At 50.7% G+C, this 19,349-nt stretch overlaps 1 protein-coding gene across 7 annotated transcripts in view; it reads right to left on the bottom strand.

The window, feature by feature from the left end:
- LOC149349077 (octopamine receptor beta-2R-like) overlaps nucleotides 1–19,349 on the bottom strand; it is a 507,633-nt gene that overhangs the window by 440,988 nt on the left and 47,296 nt on the right. The window contains exon 2 of one of the 7 annotated variants that reach the window (XM_089578059.1): nucleotides 441–1,744. The exons of the other annotated variants lie outside the window; for them this stretch is intronic. Coding sequence (XP_089434185.1) covers nucleotides 1,701–1,744 — 44 coding nt within the window. The 3' untranslated portion in view covers nucleotides 441–1,700. Of the gene's footprint in view, nucleotides 1–440; nucleotides 1,745–19,349 lie in introns of those variants that run through there. 7 annotated transcript variants of the gene reach the window in all.

Genomic DNA, 19,349 nt, shown 5'->3' with positions numbered 1-19,349 from the left:
TTAAGGGAGGGGGAAAATATTTCGCTTTCTCTAATATCATCGTTCAGCCAGGTTTCAGTAAGTAGTACGACATCCGCTTCGATATCAGTAATGCAACCTTCAAGTTTGTCGCGTTTTGGGATAACGCTTCAGATGTTTGTGAACGCAATATTCAGGTCGAGGTGTAGTGATGGACGCTGTATAATGACGGTTGAAAGTATTTGTTGACCGGTGCGTCATGTATCGGTTCGCTGAGTGTTTGCGGGGGGGGGGGGGGGGTTCAGTGTTTATGCGCACGGTAGCTGCTGAGCTTGGGATTTCCAGTACGCTATCAGCGTCAGCGTTATAGTAATAGCATTTACTGCCTGCATAAAGTTTGTCGAAACCAAGTTTAAAGGCACAATTTTTTGGTCTTATGAACTCAAGCAGCTTTGAACGTGCTTGGCGTGTAGGAAATTCAAAGTCTTCTCTTATGGCGAAGTTCGTCCCTTTAAGTTTTCGCCCATGGGAAAGAATGTTCTTTTTCGTTTTGAACTATGCAAACTTTACAATGATGGGGCATTTTTTGTCGTTGGAATGACTTCCAATACGGTGGGCACGTTCGATGCTACTCCGGTCAAGTTGAAGGTCAAGGTGATCTGCGCAAAGTTTGACAATTTTGTTCTCTGATTCGGTCCATGATTCTGTGTTTGTGTCGTCAAAGCCCAAGAAAAGCAAGTTGTTGCGGCGCATACGGTTTTTGCTGTCGATGTTGGCACCTTTTAAGACTGCGATTTCGCGCTGTATGTGGTCAGTCTCATTAGGCGTTTTGTCGATATTCGGTGAGTGTTCCGATGACTCAAGATTCGCTAGACGGTTGCTTCAATCGGCTATTTGTTTTTCGTACGAGACTTGAGTCACACCGAGGTTAGCTATTGCTAAGCGGAGTGCTGCAAAACTTTCTTCGAGTCGCTGAATGCGGGCTTCAACAGGTAATGGTTCTTTGCGCGTGCCAGGGCCAGGGTTGAGTTCAACGTCACCAGATAATATTAGCATGAGTTTTGACAGGTGGTTCAGAGCTAGAACATCAGTGAGTATGTGAAAAACATCGCGCCACTTCGAGTCGTAGGGGCACGACACCATCACCAAGAAACGGTTGCTACTACGGTATTGTTTGCAATGGTTAAGGCAACTAACCTGAAACATCAGGAGTGCGGTGAGCATTTGTGCGGCGACCGATGTCGTGCCCCGTGTGGACCGGGTGGTTCTGTTGGTTAAGTAGGGAACCGCCGTGTCCCCGTGGTTGATGACGTAAGGGATAGGAGTGGTTGCCAGGTGGGGACGGCGATTATCGTCGATAATGGTGTCTCGAGCGTGGAATAGGCGGCATTTGGTCCAAAATTCCGGGCAGGTGGGCTGTAATCGTCGGAGGGCGGTAGATCAGGGCGGCACCACGTACAAACAGGTTGCCAGTACGACAGCACCTGAAACATCAGGAGTGCGGTGAGCATTGTGCGGCGACCGATGTCGTGCGGCGACCGATATCGTGCCCCGTGTGGACCGGGTGGTTCTGCTGGTTAAGTAGGGAACCGTCGAGTCCCGTGGTTGATGACGTAATGGATAGGAGTGGTTGCCAGGTGGGGACGGCGATTATCGTCAAGAATGGTTTCTCGAGCGTGGAAAAGGTGGAATTTGGTCCAAAGTTCCGGGCAGGTGCACTGTAATCTTCGGAGGGCGGTAGATCAGGGCGGCACCACGTACAAGCAGGTTGCCAGTACGACAGCACCTGAAACATCAGGAGTGCGGTGAGCATTGTGCGGCGACCGATATCGTGCCCACAGGGGCCCCAGGGGCATCGATGTCGTGCCCCCAGGGGCATCGGCAGACCCCTTGGTGGGCCTATAATAATCAAAGAGTGGTTTTTAAATCCTACAAAATAAAACTGGGTTTTTAAAGGCACGCTGGTCCCTGATGGGTTATTATATTTAGAACAGTGACGTTGCCGCCAGCTTCGCAAGCAATACGCGTAATGTGGTTGCTATGGAACATACCAAAACAGGCCCCTTCCTATCATATACAGCGCTTCAGAAAAGTACGAGACTCCACCAGTTTCATTATAATCTCTGCACACTAAACACACTGCAATGCACAGTAGAAAACTGTCGAACAAACGGCTGCGCCCGCCGGAGGCGATGCATTGTTCTGAGGCGATACGGGGAGCATGCCGCTGCCGCGGCGCCGTTTCCGCGCTGCCTGCGGTTTTTGCGAAGTTGCGGTCGCTATTCCATAAACTCGCTTGAAAAACATAATTGTGGTTTCTATCTTGTCTAAAAGCTTAGTGTGAACCACAGGTTTTATATTACAAGTACCCTTTAATTGTTTCAGACACTCCCCATGGAATTCAGATCAAAACAAGACTGAAGTGAAGCGGTAACTCAAGAAATGTAAACAAACAATATGTGAAGTTTTACGAACTGAAAAGATACTGGAACAACACTAAGCTCGTGGCTCACACTCAGAAAATGAAGCGGCCTGCTTATTACGGTGCGGAACCAGCTATCGCAAGCGTGCTGAGTCGAACGGGGGCAACAGTCATCTTCGAGCAGCTGATGCGCGAGAAGCGCAAGCGATTCTTGTAGTGGTGCATATGAGATTTAGATGCCCAAGTTCTTTATTTTTCCTGCGGTTACCGCAGTGGAATAAAACAGGAAAAGAACGTTTCTGTGCCTATTTATATACTTTTATTGTTCGTTTGTTTCGATTCTTGATCGTCGAAGAATAATAAGTATTTGGTTCAAATTGAAATTTGAATTAGGCTGAAGTCGAAGCGAACCCCAACCTCCAAAAGGGAATATTTTGCCAGCATAATGTAAAAAGTAGCGAATGGAATTAAAATCGGGTCATGTTACGCTACGCCTCCGCAATTGGCGACGGGTATACACTCGGTAGATGAACCGGTTTTCTTTCCCAGCACCGGAATACATATTTAGGGCATGGTAATTGCAACGGTATGTGTCCCTTTAAAGCCACCGATTCAGTATATTCGGGCTTAGTGTGTAATTAAGCACTTGGTACCCACGGCCGCGCCTCGGTTCTGTGGAGAGAGGTAACGTTATTAGATTTTTTGCCAGTGAGGGTACTTCTGCTTGATTCAGAAGCGCACCACTGGCTTCAATGTCCCGTGCACGACTGGGCAGCGGAAGCTAGTGACAACGCAAGAGCAGGGACAGTGAGTGTCGCTTAAAAACTCTAGTGAAGTGTTGGATAGTGCCGCACTATGTAGTGGAGAGCGGAGAGGCTCGTTGAGCTTTTTTTTAAATTTCACATTCCAGCTTTTTTCGCGCATTGTAGCACCCTTCCGACAGTCTCTTTCGCTCAGTGTGTGGCTCTACCAGAAGCGGTGGTCTGGCGTCAGGCGCGGATTTGTGCATAAACGAGCACATACCGGTGTCCATTGTTTTTTTCCCCCAGGCAAGTTAGAATAAAAAAAAAAAACTGTCCAAATACATGCTGAAGAAGCTGTCCGTGAGCAGGCTTAATATTGATATTGATAAAAAAAAAACTGTCCAAATACATGCTGAAGAAGCTGTCCGTGAGCAGGCTTAATATTGATATTGCCTACGCGGCGTATAGTGTTTTCTTGCAGATATGCAAGGTGTTTCAGGAAACGCTAAGTGATTTTTTTTTAATAGTCTTTCTCGGGTAAAACTTTTCTCCGCGCCATCAGAACCGGGGCCGTGGCGGACGCTATAATTCGCTCTGTGCAGACCGCCATCGGTAAAAAGCTTCGACGCATCGCAGTCCTAGTTCGTATCCACATCCGCAGCTCTGCACGCTCCAGCGTTTGCTGCGTCTGTCTGATAGCAGTCGTGCTTGCGCTTTGCTCCTGGGCCACTGGAGGGTCGGCAAAGGCGCTTTATCGTCTAGGAGGAAACTGCGTTTGTTTGACTGGAAGGAACATGGACGTCTCAGGACGGCTATAACAGCAAATGCGTGGAAAGCCCAGACCGTAGAAAAAGAAATTTAAAAACAGCGGACACTCGGCGAAATCTGGCCCCCGAAACTGCGTAACGAATTAGTTTGTCACCCATCCGTTTAGTGGCTGCACCAGCATTGGCGCGCGCATGCGCGCGCGCGGGCGCCCGGCGACTTGACAGACCACAGAGTTTCTTACTATTCATGGTGACCGTCAGGGTGACCGAAGGGTGACCGTCAAAGTGACGGTCACCCTTTTGTCAGTTTTGACGGGTCCACGGCGTCATTCGGGAAAGACGGTTCCTTCGGCGTGAATCAGAGGGAGAGGGCAGAGCAACGAGGAGCGCAAAAAAATAAACAAAATTCTCGGCCTTCTGATTAGGTCTTCTTCGCAAACGTCATACGACCGATGACCTATCGCGATGCGGTCGCGTTTGGCGCCGCGCGGACTCTGCGTGCGAAGCATTTTTGGCCTCCTCGTGCGATCTTGGCGTGGTCGGTGTGTGCGGGCCTTGTTTTTTCGTGTTCTCGCGCCATTTTGTTTTTTCGCGTTGGTGAGAAGACGGCGAGGCTTGGATTCATGGAAGCGGCTGCTGCCTCAAACCAAGTGCGCCTGATTACGGTAGGTGTACTGTATGTTTACTATATTTGCTTACATTTTCCTTTCGGTACGTGGTGTATGACACAAACGCGGAGAGTTTCGTTCGAGCCGTCGTGGCGTGCACGCCGCGGCGGCCGGCGTACGTTTTGAAGCGAAAAGCTTCACTAGGCTCGTCAACACCGCGCTTCGCGTGGGCCACCCCTGGGCGTCGCCGTGGCGCGCCCTTTCCCTCCTCACCACCCCGTCCATTCTCCTCCTCGCCACCGGTTTACCCTTCGCCGCTGCCGCGCGGTCCCCGCCGCAGTCACAAGAGAAGGTTCTTTGGCAAGGCGTTGCGATAACGCGTGAGCGGCGGCGGCGGCCGTAGAAGAGGCGCAGCCATTCGCCATGGAAGGAAGCAAAGAAGACCCAGAAGTGATAGCGAGGGAGTTGGCTCAAAATCTACACCACTATCGTGGTGCTCTCAGTGCCTTGTGCGCGAACTGCGAAAGCCATGACGTCAAACAAAGCATAAATACAGCTTTTCTCTTGTATGTCCACGCTTAACCAGAGCTAAGCCACTGCGAATTTTTTTCGCCTCAAGCCCGTCGTGGATTCGTCTCGCGCTGTGCTCGCCCACTTTCCTACACAAGGGTTACCATCTCTGCAAACTTTCTTCTGTGCGTTCCTTGTGAGCCCACTCCTTCCTAACACGGGAGGTGGCCTTGTATGCTTCTACACACAGGTGAAGTGAACACGCGAGCCCGTTGCGATGCGAGCCGATCGCGCGCTTGTGGCTGTTGTAAACAACGCGCTGTCGTCCTTCCGCGCGGTCTCGCGCGGCTGGTAAGATGTGGTGTGACAGCTATCACCCCATAGTGCTCCTTCGGTGCGTATTCGGCTTTCGAATTAAATCGGCCTCACTGTTTTTAAAACTCTTACTGTTCCAAAAGTATAGCACACACGCATCGTCTTGCTCAAGACGTGGCCTGCCTTCAGTTTTTAGAAGAGCCGCAGGGGCTCGATCGGCACGCATCGCAATGGTCCCGCGTGTTCGCTGCCGTATTGCTTCTACCTGTAGTGGGTGCGTCCGCCTTTCCCTTCGTTTTTTTTTGCGGGGACATCTCGAGCACGCCTGTATCGTTTACTTGCGCGCTCTGCCGCGCCTATTTCATCTGTCCGGAACTGTCCTGCAGCTCTTCGGTCGGCTGTACTCGCCCCAGCTCCTAACGCTGCAGCCGTGCGAGGCGGCGGCGGTCGGCCCACTGGTTGTTGTATGTTCCTGCTGCACTGGCCGTAGTTTGACGTAATAACTCCGAGGTCCGGTGTGCCTGCAGCAAGCTGTGATAGCTTCTTGCAAGCGGGCCCCGATTTTCTAGAACGAGCACCTTGCTAGCATTACATATTCGAAAGCAAAAGATCAGGCCAGACCGAGAGCCTTCGCTGCCCTATAACCTTAAGGGTGAACCGAGTATAATCTCTGATGTCTTTCCTATTGCACCAAGCTTGCCGTATGCGTAGTCTGTGTTAGTCTTGAAATTACACAACAAAACATTTAACTCAATAGTATTACGTGCTAGTAATTTTGTTCCCATGCAGGGTCAAGTGTGGGCGACATCCACCTACTTGCCCTTGCAGTCGACAGAGAGGAGTGCATCTCCAAAACCAGTCTGGACAAGGCAGTGGGACTCCTTGGAGCCTTTCTTGGTTTCAACATCTGTTATCCACCCGGCAGCCCTCTCACTATGGAACGTTTGCAGAGGTAAATGAGTGTGAAATAATTAGAAAGACCTTTTCTATTAAGGTTGGAATTTCAGTACCAGTAAAAAAATTATTCAAATAATACGCGTGACTTAAAATTGAGTCCTTCATCCTCGAAAGAAGAAGTTTAGCTGACCTCTGGTCAGCTTCCTTGGCTTTGTGGGCTCATATAAGGTGCTGCAATACAAGGTGTGGGACTGAAATCTTTTCTTTCAGGGATTTCTGGTTTATGCACTTGTGAGTAATTTCATAACTTGGCAGCCCTTAGCACAGCAAGCTGGCACTATTCATATCGTGCATCATCGCTTACAATGTTTACCAAATTTGTTACATGTTATTTCGTGTTCTAGCAAAAAAAAAACAGCGAAAACTTAGACACAGGCTGATGAGAAGGTACACATACTACCGCCGAACTTACAGCTGATTTATTTTTGCAAGCGCATATGCAAATGAAACACTCAAACCCAGTAGTCACTTCCATTCCCGATAAAAAGCACCACTTTTTTTTGTGATAACTACAGAGAACCACTCATTCTTTTTTTATAATTTGTTAGAAGTGCTTCCAGCAGTTGTTGCTCATGCCTGGACTTACCCCTGCTGATAATGTTCATGCTGTGATACAGAGGCGAGCATTTGCTACTGTCCTTCACATGCAAAGCAAGGTAGCTACCGGTGCCTGCTTGCAACTTCTTGCCGTGTTCTCTGCGACGTTCATTCAGGCATTGCCGAGTCTGCCTGATGTATACTTTCCCACTGGACATATGGATTTAATACACAACCCTCATTACACACATTGTGAGCTCCAATTGGTGGTTGGTCTTGCAGGCTGAAAACACAAACTTGATACCAAAATTTTCGGGCACTCTTTCAACCTATGGAAAATTTTATGGAAGTATGGGACAAGAAACACTGAGGTGGTCCTGTTCTTCCATAAAATTTCCCGTGGGCTGAGAATTTGGTGTCAACATGGTGTTTTCAGCCCCTCATGAGCTATCTGGTTTTTTCACCCGCTTCTCTGGCTGTGCAGAGAACAAGCATGCAAGACCAACCACCAAACGAGGTTCACAAAGTGTGCGGTGGGGGTTGTGTATTCAACCCCATGTGCTGTGGGAAAGTATACATCGAGCAGGCTGAGCAATGCCTGAATGAATGCCTCAGGAAACACATTGCGTGTGAGCACAGAGGGCAACCTGGCGTTGCGTGTGAGGGACTGTAGCAAATGTTTGCCTCTGTTTCACCGCACGAGCATTACTAGGAGGGGGAAGTCCTTGCACGAGCGAGGACTGCTGGAAGCATTTTTAATCAAAAAGAATGAGCGGTCCTGCATAAGCGAGCCATCTATCCTTAGCATAGAGAAAGAGTGCCGCTTTTTGCCGGGGATGGAAAGATGATTGAACTTGATTTTTTCATTTGCATGGGCGCTTGAGCGAGAAAAAATGGCTTCAAGTACGTGGATGAGCCAAAAGTGAATCATTTGTAAGTTCACTAAAAGTGTATGACTTCTTCTGGTCCTGTGCCACGGTTTTCAGGACATTGCAGAAAACACCTGGTATAATTGTTTATGTAATTCAAACTATCTTGGGTCATCTATGATGCTCACTCAGACTTGAAGCAAGTAATCCGTAACTTTATCAGTACATGTGTTGTACACCTTGTGGTGGTCACAAGTGCTTTCCTCCAGAATGATGCATTGATCCGCCAGAGTTGTCTGATACCTTCCACTTCCAGACCTGCCCTCCTAAGACTGCCTAGATTGGTTTATGTGCCGTTGCCTGCTGATAAAAGCTTTGCCTTGAGGAAATGTGATATGTACCTCTCTTTGACAAATTAAAGTGCAGTGAATATGTTGCTTTCAAGTGGTAAATGTAAAGGTAACGTTGTGTATATAGCCTGAATGGTTGCATTTACAAAAGGATGATGCAATAAGGGAACAAGACAGTACACCTTTCGAACTACAGTGAAATGTTTCCGCATGGTGCGATATATTACAGCAGTGGGCTGTCGTCGCAACTTGACAAAGTCCATACCTTGCACGCCACGTTAAAGAGTCAGGTTAAAATTCGTTGTTGTGCATGACAGTTGAAAAGCAACACAGTTCATAAATGGAAGTTGGACAGATGTGTTATCTCCCTTTTATAGAAAAGAGAATTATGTTTTGATTTCGTTTACAAGTATCTAATTACGGCAACAAATTTGTTCCTTGTCATTTTTTGTCTTGGTGTGGCCTTTTTCTCGTGGCTTGATCTTGTACAATTTTGTACATATTCTTTGTGTATCATCCTTGTATGTAATCTGGATATACGTTATTTTCTGTTTTTCAGATGCCAGGGTCCATGGATGTTATTGGGGGAAGCACCTAAGGCGACACAGGAGCGGCAAGTTTTGACGCCTGTTTTTGTATTTCGGCAACTAACAAAGCACTTATGAGCAATAAATACCTTCAAAGGATATCAATTTTTGTAGCATCTTTCATAAGATATCGCATAATTGAAACAACTTTAGCTACAGAAATCAACAAATGATACAAGCGATCTTGTAGACTTCCAGTATTCTGGGTACCCCTGATCAAGGAAGGAGCAAGAGAAAGTTCAAACAACGGACAGAAACAACAGTTGAGATCGTTTCAAGAATGATGACCATCAGCTCGACCTTACTTAGGCCTATAGCAATATGCACAAATATGGACCGTAACTGTACAGAATATAGGTGGACTGTGCAGAAAACACACCAGGCTGTCGCATTAATCTAAGTGTGCTCGAGATTTACAAAGAAAAATTTGAAGTATAGACAAATTTTTCCTTGCGTGTTTTCATCTTTAAAATAATGCGTAACACATTAGAATAAATGGATCACCACATGGTATTTAGCTACAACAGCTAATGATAATAAAGTTTCTTGTTACTATTTTGGTTGCATCAGCCAATTGGTTGCTGTGGTGTGTAGAAGTTGTTTAGGTCGCGTGAGGCATGCAAAAATAATATAACTGCTGATACGTCATTTGTTGTCATATCTTCGTGAATGAACACTATGTGTCAGCCATTACAGTGTAGTTTGATTCATGCCTCACGTGGAATGAACCAAATACATGTCACATATGTATTGCTTGGCTGGTGAAACCGAAAGACATTAAGAAATTAACTTGTAAATTGCGGTTATGCATGGATCGCCATGCGTTTATCTATGTAACACATCGTTTGCAACAAGACTCGCAACTTAAATTTGGTGTCTGATATTCGAAATTGATCCCACAATCTACGTGAAAAGACCTCCGGCTGTCATACTGACGACGTAAATGTATTTCAGGTGAACAAAAACACTGTATAATGAATAGACGCCTTGCCGTCATATTCACAGCGAATCGTTTAAATGGCGCCATGCTGTAATATGAAAAGACATGAGGCCGTCATTTTGACGGCTAAGTTGTATACCTAGTTGACAAGCAGAACGTCAAAATGATAAAAAACACCGTCATTTGGAAATGACGGCTGGCTGTCATTTTCACGGTTAGATGCTTAGAAATAGAGCTGCCAAGATATTTCCCGTCATTTTGACGGATTTTTTTTTTACAGTGAGAGGGAAAGCTGGCGGCTCTGCACTTCATCCAACATGGACACCCGAGGCATGCCATGAAGACAGCGCTTCGGATTGACGTCTGGTGGTTTTCTGACTGTGCTGCACATTCGAGTTTTTTTTTATTGATCAGTTTCGTCTTCACCACTGTAGTTTTTACTAATGATTTGTGCGCTTTGTGGTGGTGTGGTTGTCCAGCTACACACGGAGTTCATTTGATATCCAAAGCAACCGAAGGCGCTTGACTCGAACTGAGCTGAGCAGAGTGTCTGGTGCCTGTTAGGTCTAAAGTCCTTTGCCCCCTCGATGGGAGCCATTTACGCAGCAAGCTATGTTTGCTCAGCGGAAACCTGTGCTACTTGTGCAATGAAAGGTGAAAGAAGGAAACAAGGATTTTTGTGACTTGAGAGCTCAACAGTCTGCTGCTGTGACCACTCTGCACATTTCTCGTAGGAGTCTCGGAGACACTTCTCTTTTAAAGTACTTCGACAAGCGCAACTTATGATACCCGTACTCGCCGAGGATTGCGTTTCAGTTAATTTCGAAGACTGGCGGTAGCCGCGCATTGCAAGCAGGAACACCTTCCACTTCATGAATTAATTCATGCAGATACCTGTATGTTCACTTGTCAGCATGGACACGGCCGTCACTTACTTGTGGTAGGTGAAGGGAGAAAACCAGCCAAAAAAGACGGAAACAGAAGAATAGAACGACACAGGACAACGGATGGCCTAACAACTGAACTTTTCATTGAGCACAGACCGCCAGGTAATCATGCGCCAAGGCAAACACTCAAACATGACCACTCAAATAATCAAATTCTTTTGCCGTTAACGCTATCGATGATGAACTGACGCAAGCATCACCATGTTTGGCAATCTGGAAGGCCTCAAAGATTTCACGAGCCTTCCGTGTTCTTCCGTAGCCCAGGATGGTGACATCTGCGAAACGTGGGGCACATTTGCCGGGACATCTACTTCAATGCAGAGCAAGATGACCATCTTCACCAGCGCCAACTTTTGTTTTGTGCTTGCGCAACCTCTCGTTCACACAGTCCCCCGTATGCCCTATGTAAAATTTTCCACAGGTCAGCGGGATCTTGTAGATCACTTCAGTCCGGCACTTAATGTACACAGTTGTATGTTTGGTCGTGCAACGCTTCTTATTTCCACCAGGCATGATTTGTGCACAAACACCTGAAAGCTTAACTGGCCCAGAAAAAACCAAATTGACCCCTTGGCGCTCGTAGACTTTCTTAACATTGTGCGCCACTTTGTGCAAATAAGGCATGACTTGGACTTTTTTCCTTTTGTCAGTTGCATCATTGTTTTTCATCTTGGCCATGCCGTTCATCTCCTTTAATACGGATTCAACGACCGTTCTCAACGTTTCTGCTGGGAAGCCTGCATCAGACAGACGATGGGCTTGCGTTGTGACACTGGTTGACACGATGTGGCCGCAACTTTTTTTCACGGCGTTATAGAAACAAGCCTTGGCAATACCTCGCTTGACTAGTTTTGAGTGGTTAGAGTCAAAGGGTAGCAACCCTTTTTTTTGTTGTTCGTGAGTACATCCAGCACATGGCCTTCTCCAGAAAAGGTTAACAACAAGTCTAAAAAGCGGATGCAATTGTTAGCGGCTAATTCGTGAGTAAACTTCAAATGGGATGAGCAGCGCCTAAAGACACCCAAAACATGTTCAACTATCATCTGATAGGAGTCATAAGGGCCGATGTTTAAAAGCACTAAAAAGGCATCAACATATCTGACAACTCGCAGAACACACCCGTCGTCCAAAAAACTTAGAAACGAGCGGTCAAACTTTGCTAAGAAAATATTGCAGAGCACTGGGGCTACACAAGCTCCTATACAAATTTCGTTTTCTACTCCATCCCTCTCGACGAACTGCTCCATGCGGTGAAAGAACTTATTGAAGAGACTGGTGAAGTGGCCTTTCAACCAAGATGTGTATTCAGAGTGAAAGTTTTTTGGAGCTTCTTGCTATATACCTCTCTTCGACATTGGTTGAGTTTAATAACAAGTTTTATATTCAGAAAAATGGAATTTGTATAGGAGCTTGTGTAGCCCCAGTGCTCGGCAATATTTTCTTAGCAAAGTTTGACCGCTCGCTTCTAAGTTTTTTGGACGACGGGTGTGTTCTCCAAGTTGTCAGATATGTTGATGACTTTTTAGTGTGTAGGGGTGCGTTTATTAGGCGTCCTCAAGAGACCGAACCGCCGTGCAGGATCTGGCAGCGTAGACGGGCGTGAGCCAGCACCAAGAGAGCGGGGCAACTTCGTCGTCGTCAGTCGCAGTGTAGTGTCGGCGCATAACGCCGTCGTCATCAGGCGCAGCGTAGTGTCGGCGCATGGCGGTAGCAGAACGTGTCACAGTTGGCACACTACAGTTTCCCCCGGGCGAAAACGAGCCAGCCTGGCGTCTTAAGGGGAAGGAAGAACAGAGGGGTCGTAGTACGGCTTCAGTCGGTTGACGTGGACGGTTTCGCGGCCACGGCGACGCAAGTCCGCAGCGGGTGCAACGGGCTCAACAATATAATTGACCGGAGAGGTTTGCTTGAGAACCAGGTAGGGACCATGATACCGATGCAGCAGTTTCCGCGAAAGGCCGGGAGTTGTGGGAGGCAGCAAGAGCCACACAAGGGAGTCGGCTGGGTAGGAGGTAGAGGCCGCGGAAGTGTCGCGGTCATGTTTTTGCTGCCACTGGGTCTGCGTGGTAAACGAGCGAGCAAGCTGACGGCATTCTTCGGCGTACCTGGCAGCGTCGGAGAGTGGCGTGGACTCGGAAATGTCGGGCCGGTAGCGAAGAAGAGTATCCATCGTGCAGGGGGGCTCGCGGCCGTACATAAGAAAGGGAGAGAATCCAGTCGTGGTTTGTGTCGCAGTGTTATATGCGTAGGTGACGAAGGGGAGAACTTGGTCCCAGTTGGAGTGGTTGGCGTCGACGTACAGGTGTGGCCAGAATAATACGGAGCACGCGAAAGGTGGCCAAGCTGGCAGAAACTGCATCTAAGCGCCACCTATCAGCACAACAAAGACACCCCTGGCTATCCGCGCGCAGCGAGAGTGCCTGCAGAAGAGCCCCCCTCTTTGCTGCAACCCTGCCGTTATCACTGTTCGAAAGATGCTGAGCTGGTTCGGGCAACACCGCCAGGTGCTGCCTTCATCCAGGCGTGCTCACTTCAACCTCGGTGGCCGCGCGGACTGAATGGCCGAGATAACACGTAATGCCAAAACGGCCGTCTTGCGCCCGTTTATAGCGCGCGCCGCTCCTCGATGCGAGAAACGGGGCAACGAAGCGCATGGCGCTGTCAGCACAGTATCAGTCGATCATAGAGCAAGGTATTGCATGCTATATGCTGTGATGTTGATAGGCCTGCGGAAAAAGTGGGTCCGTGCTACCGGCGCCATCTCGCCGCGTCCAAATTAAGATAGTTCCTGTCGCCGCTGCTAGGCAGCGCGCACAAGCACGTTTCCGCTGCTCCGCGACCGTTCCTGTGCTCCGTATTATTGTGGCCGCACCGTACATGGACAGCATGTCACTGAGGGTTCCGTTGAAACGCTCGGTCAGACCGTTGGTCTGAGGGTGGTAAGACGAAGCGGTTCGATGGATAATGCGGCATTCCTTGAGGAGGGCCTCAAGGGCGTCAGACAGGAATACGCGTCCACGGTCGCTGAGCAGTTCTTGAGGAGCACCATGGCGAAGAATCAGGTTCTTTAGAAGAAAGGAAGCCACGTCGCGGGCGGAGGCAGATGGTAATGGAGACGTTTCAGCATAACGTGTGAGATGATCCACGGCCATGATAATCCAGCGGTGACCAGCGGGAGTGTGATGGAGGGGGCCGTAGAGGTGTATGCCAACGCGGTCAAACGGGCGGGCAGGGCAGGGTAACGGCTGCAGTGGTGCAGGCGAGGTGTGAGGCGGACATTTACGCCGTTGACAGGATGGGCAAGATCGCACAAAGTGGCGAACAAAGCGGTACATGCCACGCCAGTAGAATCGGAGACGCAGACGCGTGTAGGTTTTCAACACGCCGCCGTGGGCACCCTGGGGGTCCGCATGGAAAGCGGCGCAAATGTCGGTGCGTAGATGGCGGGGGATCACTAGGAGCCATTTGCGTCCGTCGAACAGGTAATTGCGACGATAGAGGAGACCGTCCCGAATAGAAAAGCGACGGGCTTGACGTAAGAGGGAACGGGACGAATTATTAGTCGTAGGACTCGAAAGGAAGTTAATAAGAGTGGCGATCCAAGGGTCTTTCCGCTGCTCGGTCGACATGTCGGCAGTGGCAAGCGAGGACAAGTCGTAAGCAGACACAGGAGCAGGCGATGAAGCACTAGGTAGCGGCGAGCGGGAAAGAGCGTCCGCGTCATTATGCTTGAGGCCAGAGGGGTAAATGACAGGAATGTCATACTCCTGCAATCGCAGAGCCCAGCGAGCTAGGCGGCCTGACGGGTCTTTGAGAGAGGCCAGCCAGCACAGAGCATGGTGGTCGGTTACTATACAGAACGGGCGACCGTAGACATAGGGACGAAATTTTCCAATGGCCCAAATGATGGCCAAACATTCTCGTTCGGTAACAGAATAGTTGGCCTCCGCTTTGCTCAAGGTCCGACTGGCGTAGGCGACCACATATTCACGGAAGCCAGGTTTGCGTTGGGTGAGAACGGCACCCAGTCCAATACCGCTGGCATCAGTGTGGATCTCAGTAGGCGCAGTCGGGCGGGTCAAAGTGGCGCAGGATAGGAGGCGAAACCAAAAGGCGGCGCAAGGTGTCGAAGGCGTCATCGCAAGCAGGCGTCCAAGCGGAGAGGTTGGAGCTGCCTGCGAGTAGCTGGGTCAGAGGAGCGATGATCGAGGCGAAATTCAAGATGAAGCGACGGAAGTACGAGCAAAGGCCAACGAAGCTACGGAGCTGCTTCAGTGAGGTGGGCTTAGGAAATTCGGCAACTGCACGAAGTTTGGCGGGGTCCGGAAGAATGCCGTCTTTAGAGACTACATGTCCTAAAATGATGAGTTGTCGGGCAGCAAAGCGGCACTTTTTCAAATTCATCTGGAGCCCAGCGTCGGTAAGACAAGTCAGAACGCGCTCCAGGCGGATGAGATGAGAAGAAAAGTCCGCAGAAAAGACGACGATGTCATCGAGATAGCAAAGACAACTCTCCCACTTGAGTCCACTAAGGATAGTCACCATCAGGCGTTCGAAAGTTGCCGGGGCGTTGCAAAGGCCAAACGGCATGACGTTGAACTCATATAAGCCGTCAGGTGTTATGAAGGCAGTTTTTGAGCGATCAGCGTCAGCCATGGGCACCTGCCAGTAGCCCGACCTCAAATCCAGCGAGGAGAAATACTCAGCTCCCTGCAAGCAGTCCAGGGCGTCATCGATTCGTGGCAGGGGATAGACGTCCTTGCGTGTGATGTTGTTGAGCCGGCGGTAATCAACACAGAACCTGATGGAACCATCTTTCTTTTTTACCAACACAACAGGAGACGCCCAGGGACTGTGGGAGGGCTGTATGACACCCCGACGGAGCATGTCGTCCACGTGATCAGAAATGACGCGGCGCTCAGAAGCCGAGACACGATAGGGGCGCTGGCGAAGAAGGGCGTGTGTACCGGTGTCGATGGTGTGCGCAACGACAGACGTACGGCCCAAGGCAGTCTGAGGAAGATCGAAAGAAGAACTGAAGCGCTGGAGGAGGGCGACGAGTTGATCACGCAGCGCGGGTGGAAGGTCGGCGTCAATGGCACGGTGGAAGACGTCGGAGGGCGGTGGTTCGTTCTTAACATCACAAGAGCTGAGCACATCGACATCGAAGGAAGCGGTGGTATCAAGAATAGGGTAGGGAAGGCAGGAATCAAGTTCTTCAATACGCCCAAGGCATTCACCTCGGAGCACTGCTGACGGGCACGAAGATGGGTTCGAGACGTAAATTGCACTTTGTCCGTGGTCGATCGTCAGAACAGCAAAGGGAAGCAGGAGGCAGGGATGGCGGGAAGCGGTTTCGGAAGGCGTGAAGAAAACAGTTGAATGAGTGACGCCGGCACAGGAGAGGGGTACGAGGGCAGCAGAAAACGGAGGAATGTCGGTATCAGTCGCGACCACAAGTTTGGCAGACTGCGTAGGTACGTCGCAAAAGGAAGCGTCACACAGCGGAGAAAAGGCAATTTCAGCTCGAGCGCAGTCAATAACGGCACGATGAGTCGAAAGGAAGTCACATCCCAGGATGATGTCGTGTGAGCAGTGAGACAGCACAATAAACTCGATGGTGTACAAAACATCTTGAATGAGGACACGGGCCGTACATGCGGCTGAGGGATGAATGCGCTGTGATGAGGCGGTGCGAAGCGAAAAGTCAGAAAGTGGGGTAGTCACTTTGCGGAGTCGGCGGCAGAGAGCTTCACTTATAACAGATACTGCAGCGCCCGTGTCGACGAGGGCGAGAACCCTGAAACCTTCCACGAACACTACGATTACGTTAGCGGGACGACACGGAGGACTTGAGGAGTTCGAAACAAGCGCAGTTCTTGCCCCCAGAACTGCGGCTGTTAGTTTCCCTCAAGCGCGGAGCTAGAACGTCGCAGCATCGGAGAAGGGGAACGGCGTCGACGGGAAGGCGATCGGCGAGTGGTGTAAATTTGGCGATCAGGGGAAACAAAGGGGGGACCAGGTGGCCTTCTCGGCGAGGATAGTTCGGCATCGTACGGGTAAGAGCGCAGATCAGGTCGAGAAGGCGGAAGGCGCTGGCGGCAAAGCCGCGCGACATGGCCGGGCAGACCACAGGCGTAACAGATCGGTCGGTTGTCCGCAGTACGCCAGGGATTCGTAGGATGTGGGCGAACCCTTGATAACGGAGCTTGAGACGGGGGCTCAGACGGCGGCGGAGGACGGAAAGAAGGGGCGGCCTGGTAGGAATCGGATGCCGGCGTTTGTCGTGGCCTGGCCACCGCTTGGGCGTACGTCAGGGGTGCTGTCACAGGCGGGAGCACAGGGCTGGACGGTAGCAGATCAGCGACTTGGTCTTGCACGACACGGCGAATGGTAGGAGCCAAAGACGGGGTCGAGTCAGGAACTTGGCGGGTGGGGTCTTGAATATGTGATATGAGGGACAGCTGGCGAGCGACCTCTTCACGAACGAAGGCTTTGATTTGGTTGAGGAGAGGGGAGTCCTCAGGAGTAGTACCACCCAGGGCCAGTGTGGAGAGGGCCTCGTCGCAGACACCGGCACGCCGTGTAGAAGCACGCTGCTTGCGGAGCTCGTCGTAGCTCTGGCAAAGCTTAATAACCTCACTGACGGTGGTGGGATTTTTCGCGAGGAGCATCTGAAATGCGTCGTCAGCGATGCCTTTGAGGATGTGGTGGATCTCGTCCGCTTCTGGCATGACGGCGTTGACACGTTTGCAGAGGTCAACGATGTCCTCAATGTAACTTGTGAAGGTCTCGTCGGTGTGTTGAGCGCGGTCCCGTAAGCGCTGTTCGGCACGGAGCTTGCGCACCGCAGGGCGGCCGAACACTTCCGCAAAACTCTTCTTAAATACGGGCCAAGTGGGTAGGTCCGCCTCATGGTTTCGAAACCAGAGGTTCGCCACGTCCGTGAGATAAAAGATGAGGCTACTTAGCTTGATAGTGTCATCCCACTTGTTATAGCTGCTCACTCGCTCGTACGATGACAACCAGTCGTCAACATCTTGGTCGGCAGTGCTACTGAAGAGGGCAGGGTCACGCTGCCGGATGGCGCCAGAACAAATGACGGTGGTTGAACTGGCCGCCGGTGTTGGGGCAGTCTCATCTGGCATGGTTGACACAGGCGGCAGCGTACGGCTCCGGAGTTCCAGGTTGGTAGGGTACGTACCCAGCACCTGCACCAATTGTAGGGGTGTGTTTATTAGGCGTCCTCAAGAGACCGAACCGCCGTGCAGGATCTGGCAGCGTAGACGGGCGTGAGGTCGTCAGGCGCAGCGTAGTGTCGGCGCATAACGTCGTCGTCATCAGGCGCAGCGTAGTGTCGGCGCATGGCGGTAGCGGAACCTGTCACAGTTGGCACACTACAAGTGCTTTTAAACATCGGACCTAATGACTCCTATCAGATGATAGTTGAACATGTTTTGGGTGCCTTTAAGCGCTGCTCATCCCATTTGAAGTTGTGGGGCTTTAAATGGGGAGATAAATGCGTTCTCAACGCTTAACCGCGGCTGACACAGTTCAAAACCGCGCGGACCCCACCCCGTGGTCGCGTACGCTACCGAGCGCTCGCCGACCACGGCGGGCCTTGCTCTGCGGGAACAAAGGAACGACACACTGGCTGACACAAACAAGGCATTTATTGCTATAACAACAATAACGCCAGCTAGCAACAAATACACTAAGGAATCGAGGATGTCCGACTCACCAGCACGGTTACGAGCGAATGTTCGCCCACGGTAGGGCAGAGGGAAAACTCCCGAGGCCGGACGGGACGGGTTTGGCGGGAGCAAGTTCCGACTAGGGTGCCTCGATGCGCGCCCGCGCGCCCGCCGACAAGGAGCGGAGCCGCGAGCGAAACGTCCGCTCGCTTCCCCGGTGCCGAGCCAAAGAGCCCGTCTCTCCCCGCGCGCGCGCAGCAAAACGCCATCCGTGGCGCTAGTGTCGCTGCGACGCGAGCGCCCTTCCCTGTTAGTTAGAGTAACACAACTGAGAAGGGTGCGTTGTGGGGGAGCTAACCACAGTAGGGGGTGCAATGCGGGAAAGTGAACGCAGGGAGCGAAGGCGTCCCCACATCCCCCCAACCTTAAATAGACCCATGCGCCTGCAAATTACATGCTACGGAGGATCCTCCTGGTCTTCATGCACTTGAGGCAGGTCTTGCAGCGGAGGTCACGCCGACAGCGTGCACGCAGTCTTCCGCGGTATTCCGGAGGCAGCGTGAAGGTTTCCGCTGGGACGACTCGCATGACCCGCGGACTACGTGTCCGCAAGCCCGCGAAGAGGAGGGCCGGCTGACCACTGCAGGCCAGGATTCTGCAGTAGTCGCCGGGGTAACAGCTGCCGGAGGTGGCTGCTGTCTGGTCTCGCCACGGCTGCCCCGGATGGATGCGGCGAACAGGATACAGGCCGCTCCGTCGCAGCAGGCGGCAGCGAGACGATGTGCTCAGGACAGCAAGCCTGGGTGGCTCCACTGGATCTGCAAAATTTCCGAAACACACTCCGCATGCCTTTAACGTAGGTCACGGGAGCGGAAACGGTGTACACAAGGGCCTCGTGGCTCAATGCTCAACTCGCTAGCAAAACGTGTCGGGCGGCTGTGCAACGCAAAGTTCGAGTGAACAAAGCCCTTTCTTGAGTTGAACGAGAATGCTCGGTTCATGCGAGGTTAAAAAAATTCGCTGTGGCTTAGCTTGGTTAAAGGGGTCGTGAAATGTTTTCCGAAAATTTTGAACGACGTGTGTATTTGGAATTCTGACCCTTCATTCTATAGTATACATTGGTTCGTTTCATCGTCTGGGTTGAT

The sequence above is a fragment of the Amblyomma mixtum genome, chromosome 3, assembly GCF_055824585.1.
Source record: "Amblyomma mixtum isolate Tamu chromosome 3, ASM5582458v1, whole genome shotgun sequence".
NCBI lineage: Eukaryota > Metazoa > Arthropoda > Arachnida > Ixodida > Ixodidae > Amblyomma > Amblyomma mixtum.
This window is presented reverse-complemented; position numbering and strand designations above follow the sequence as displayed.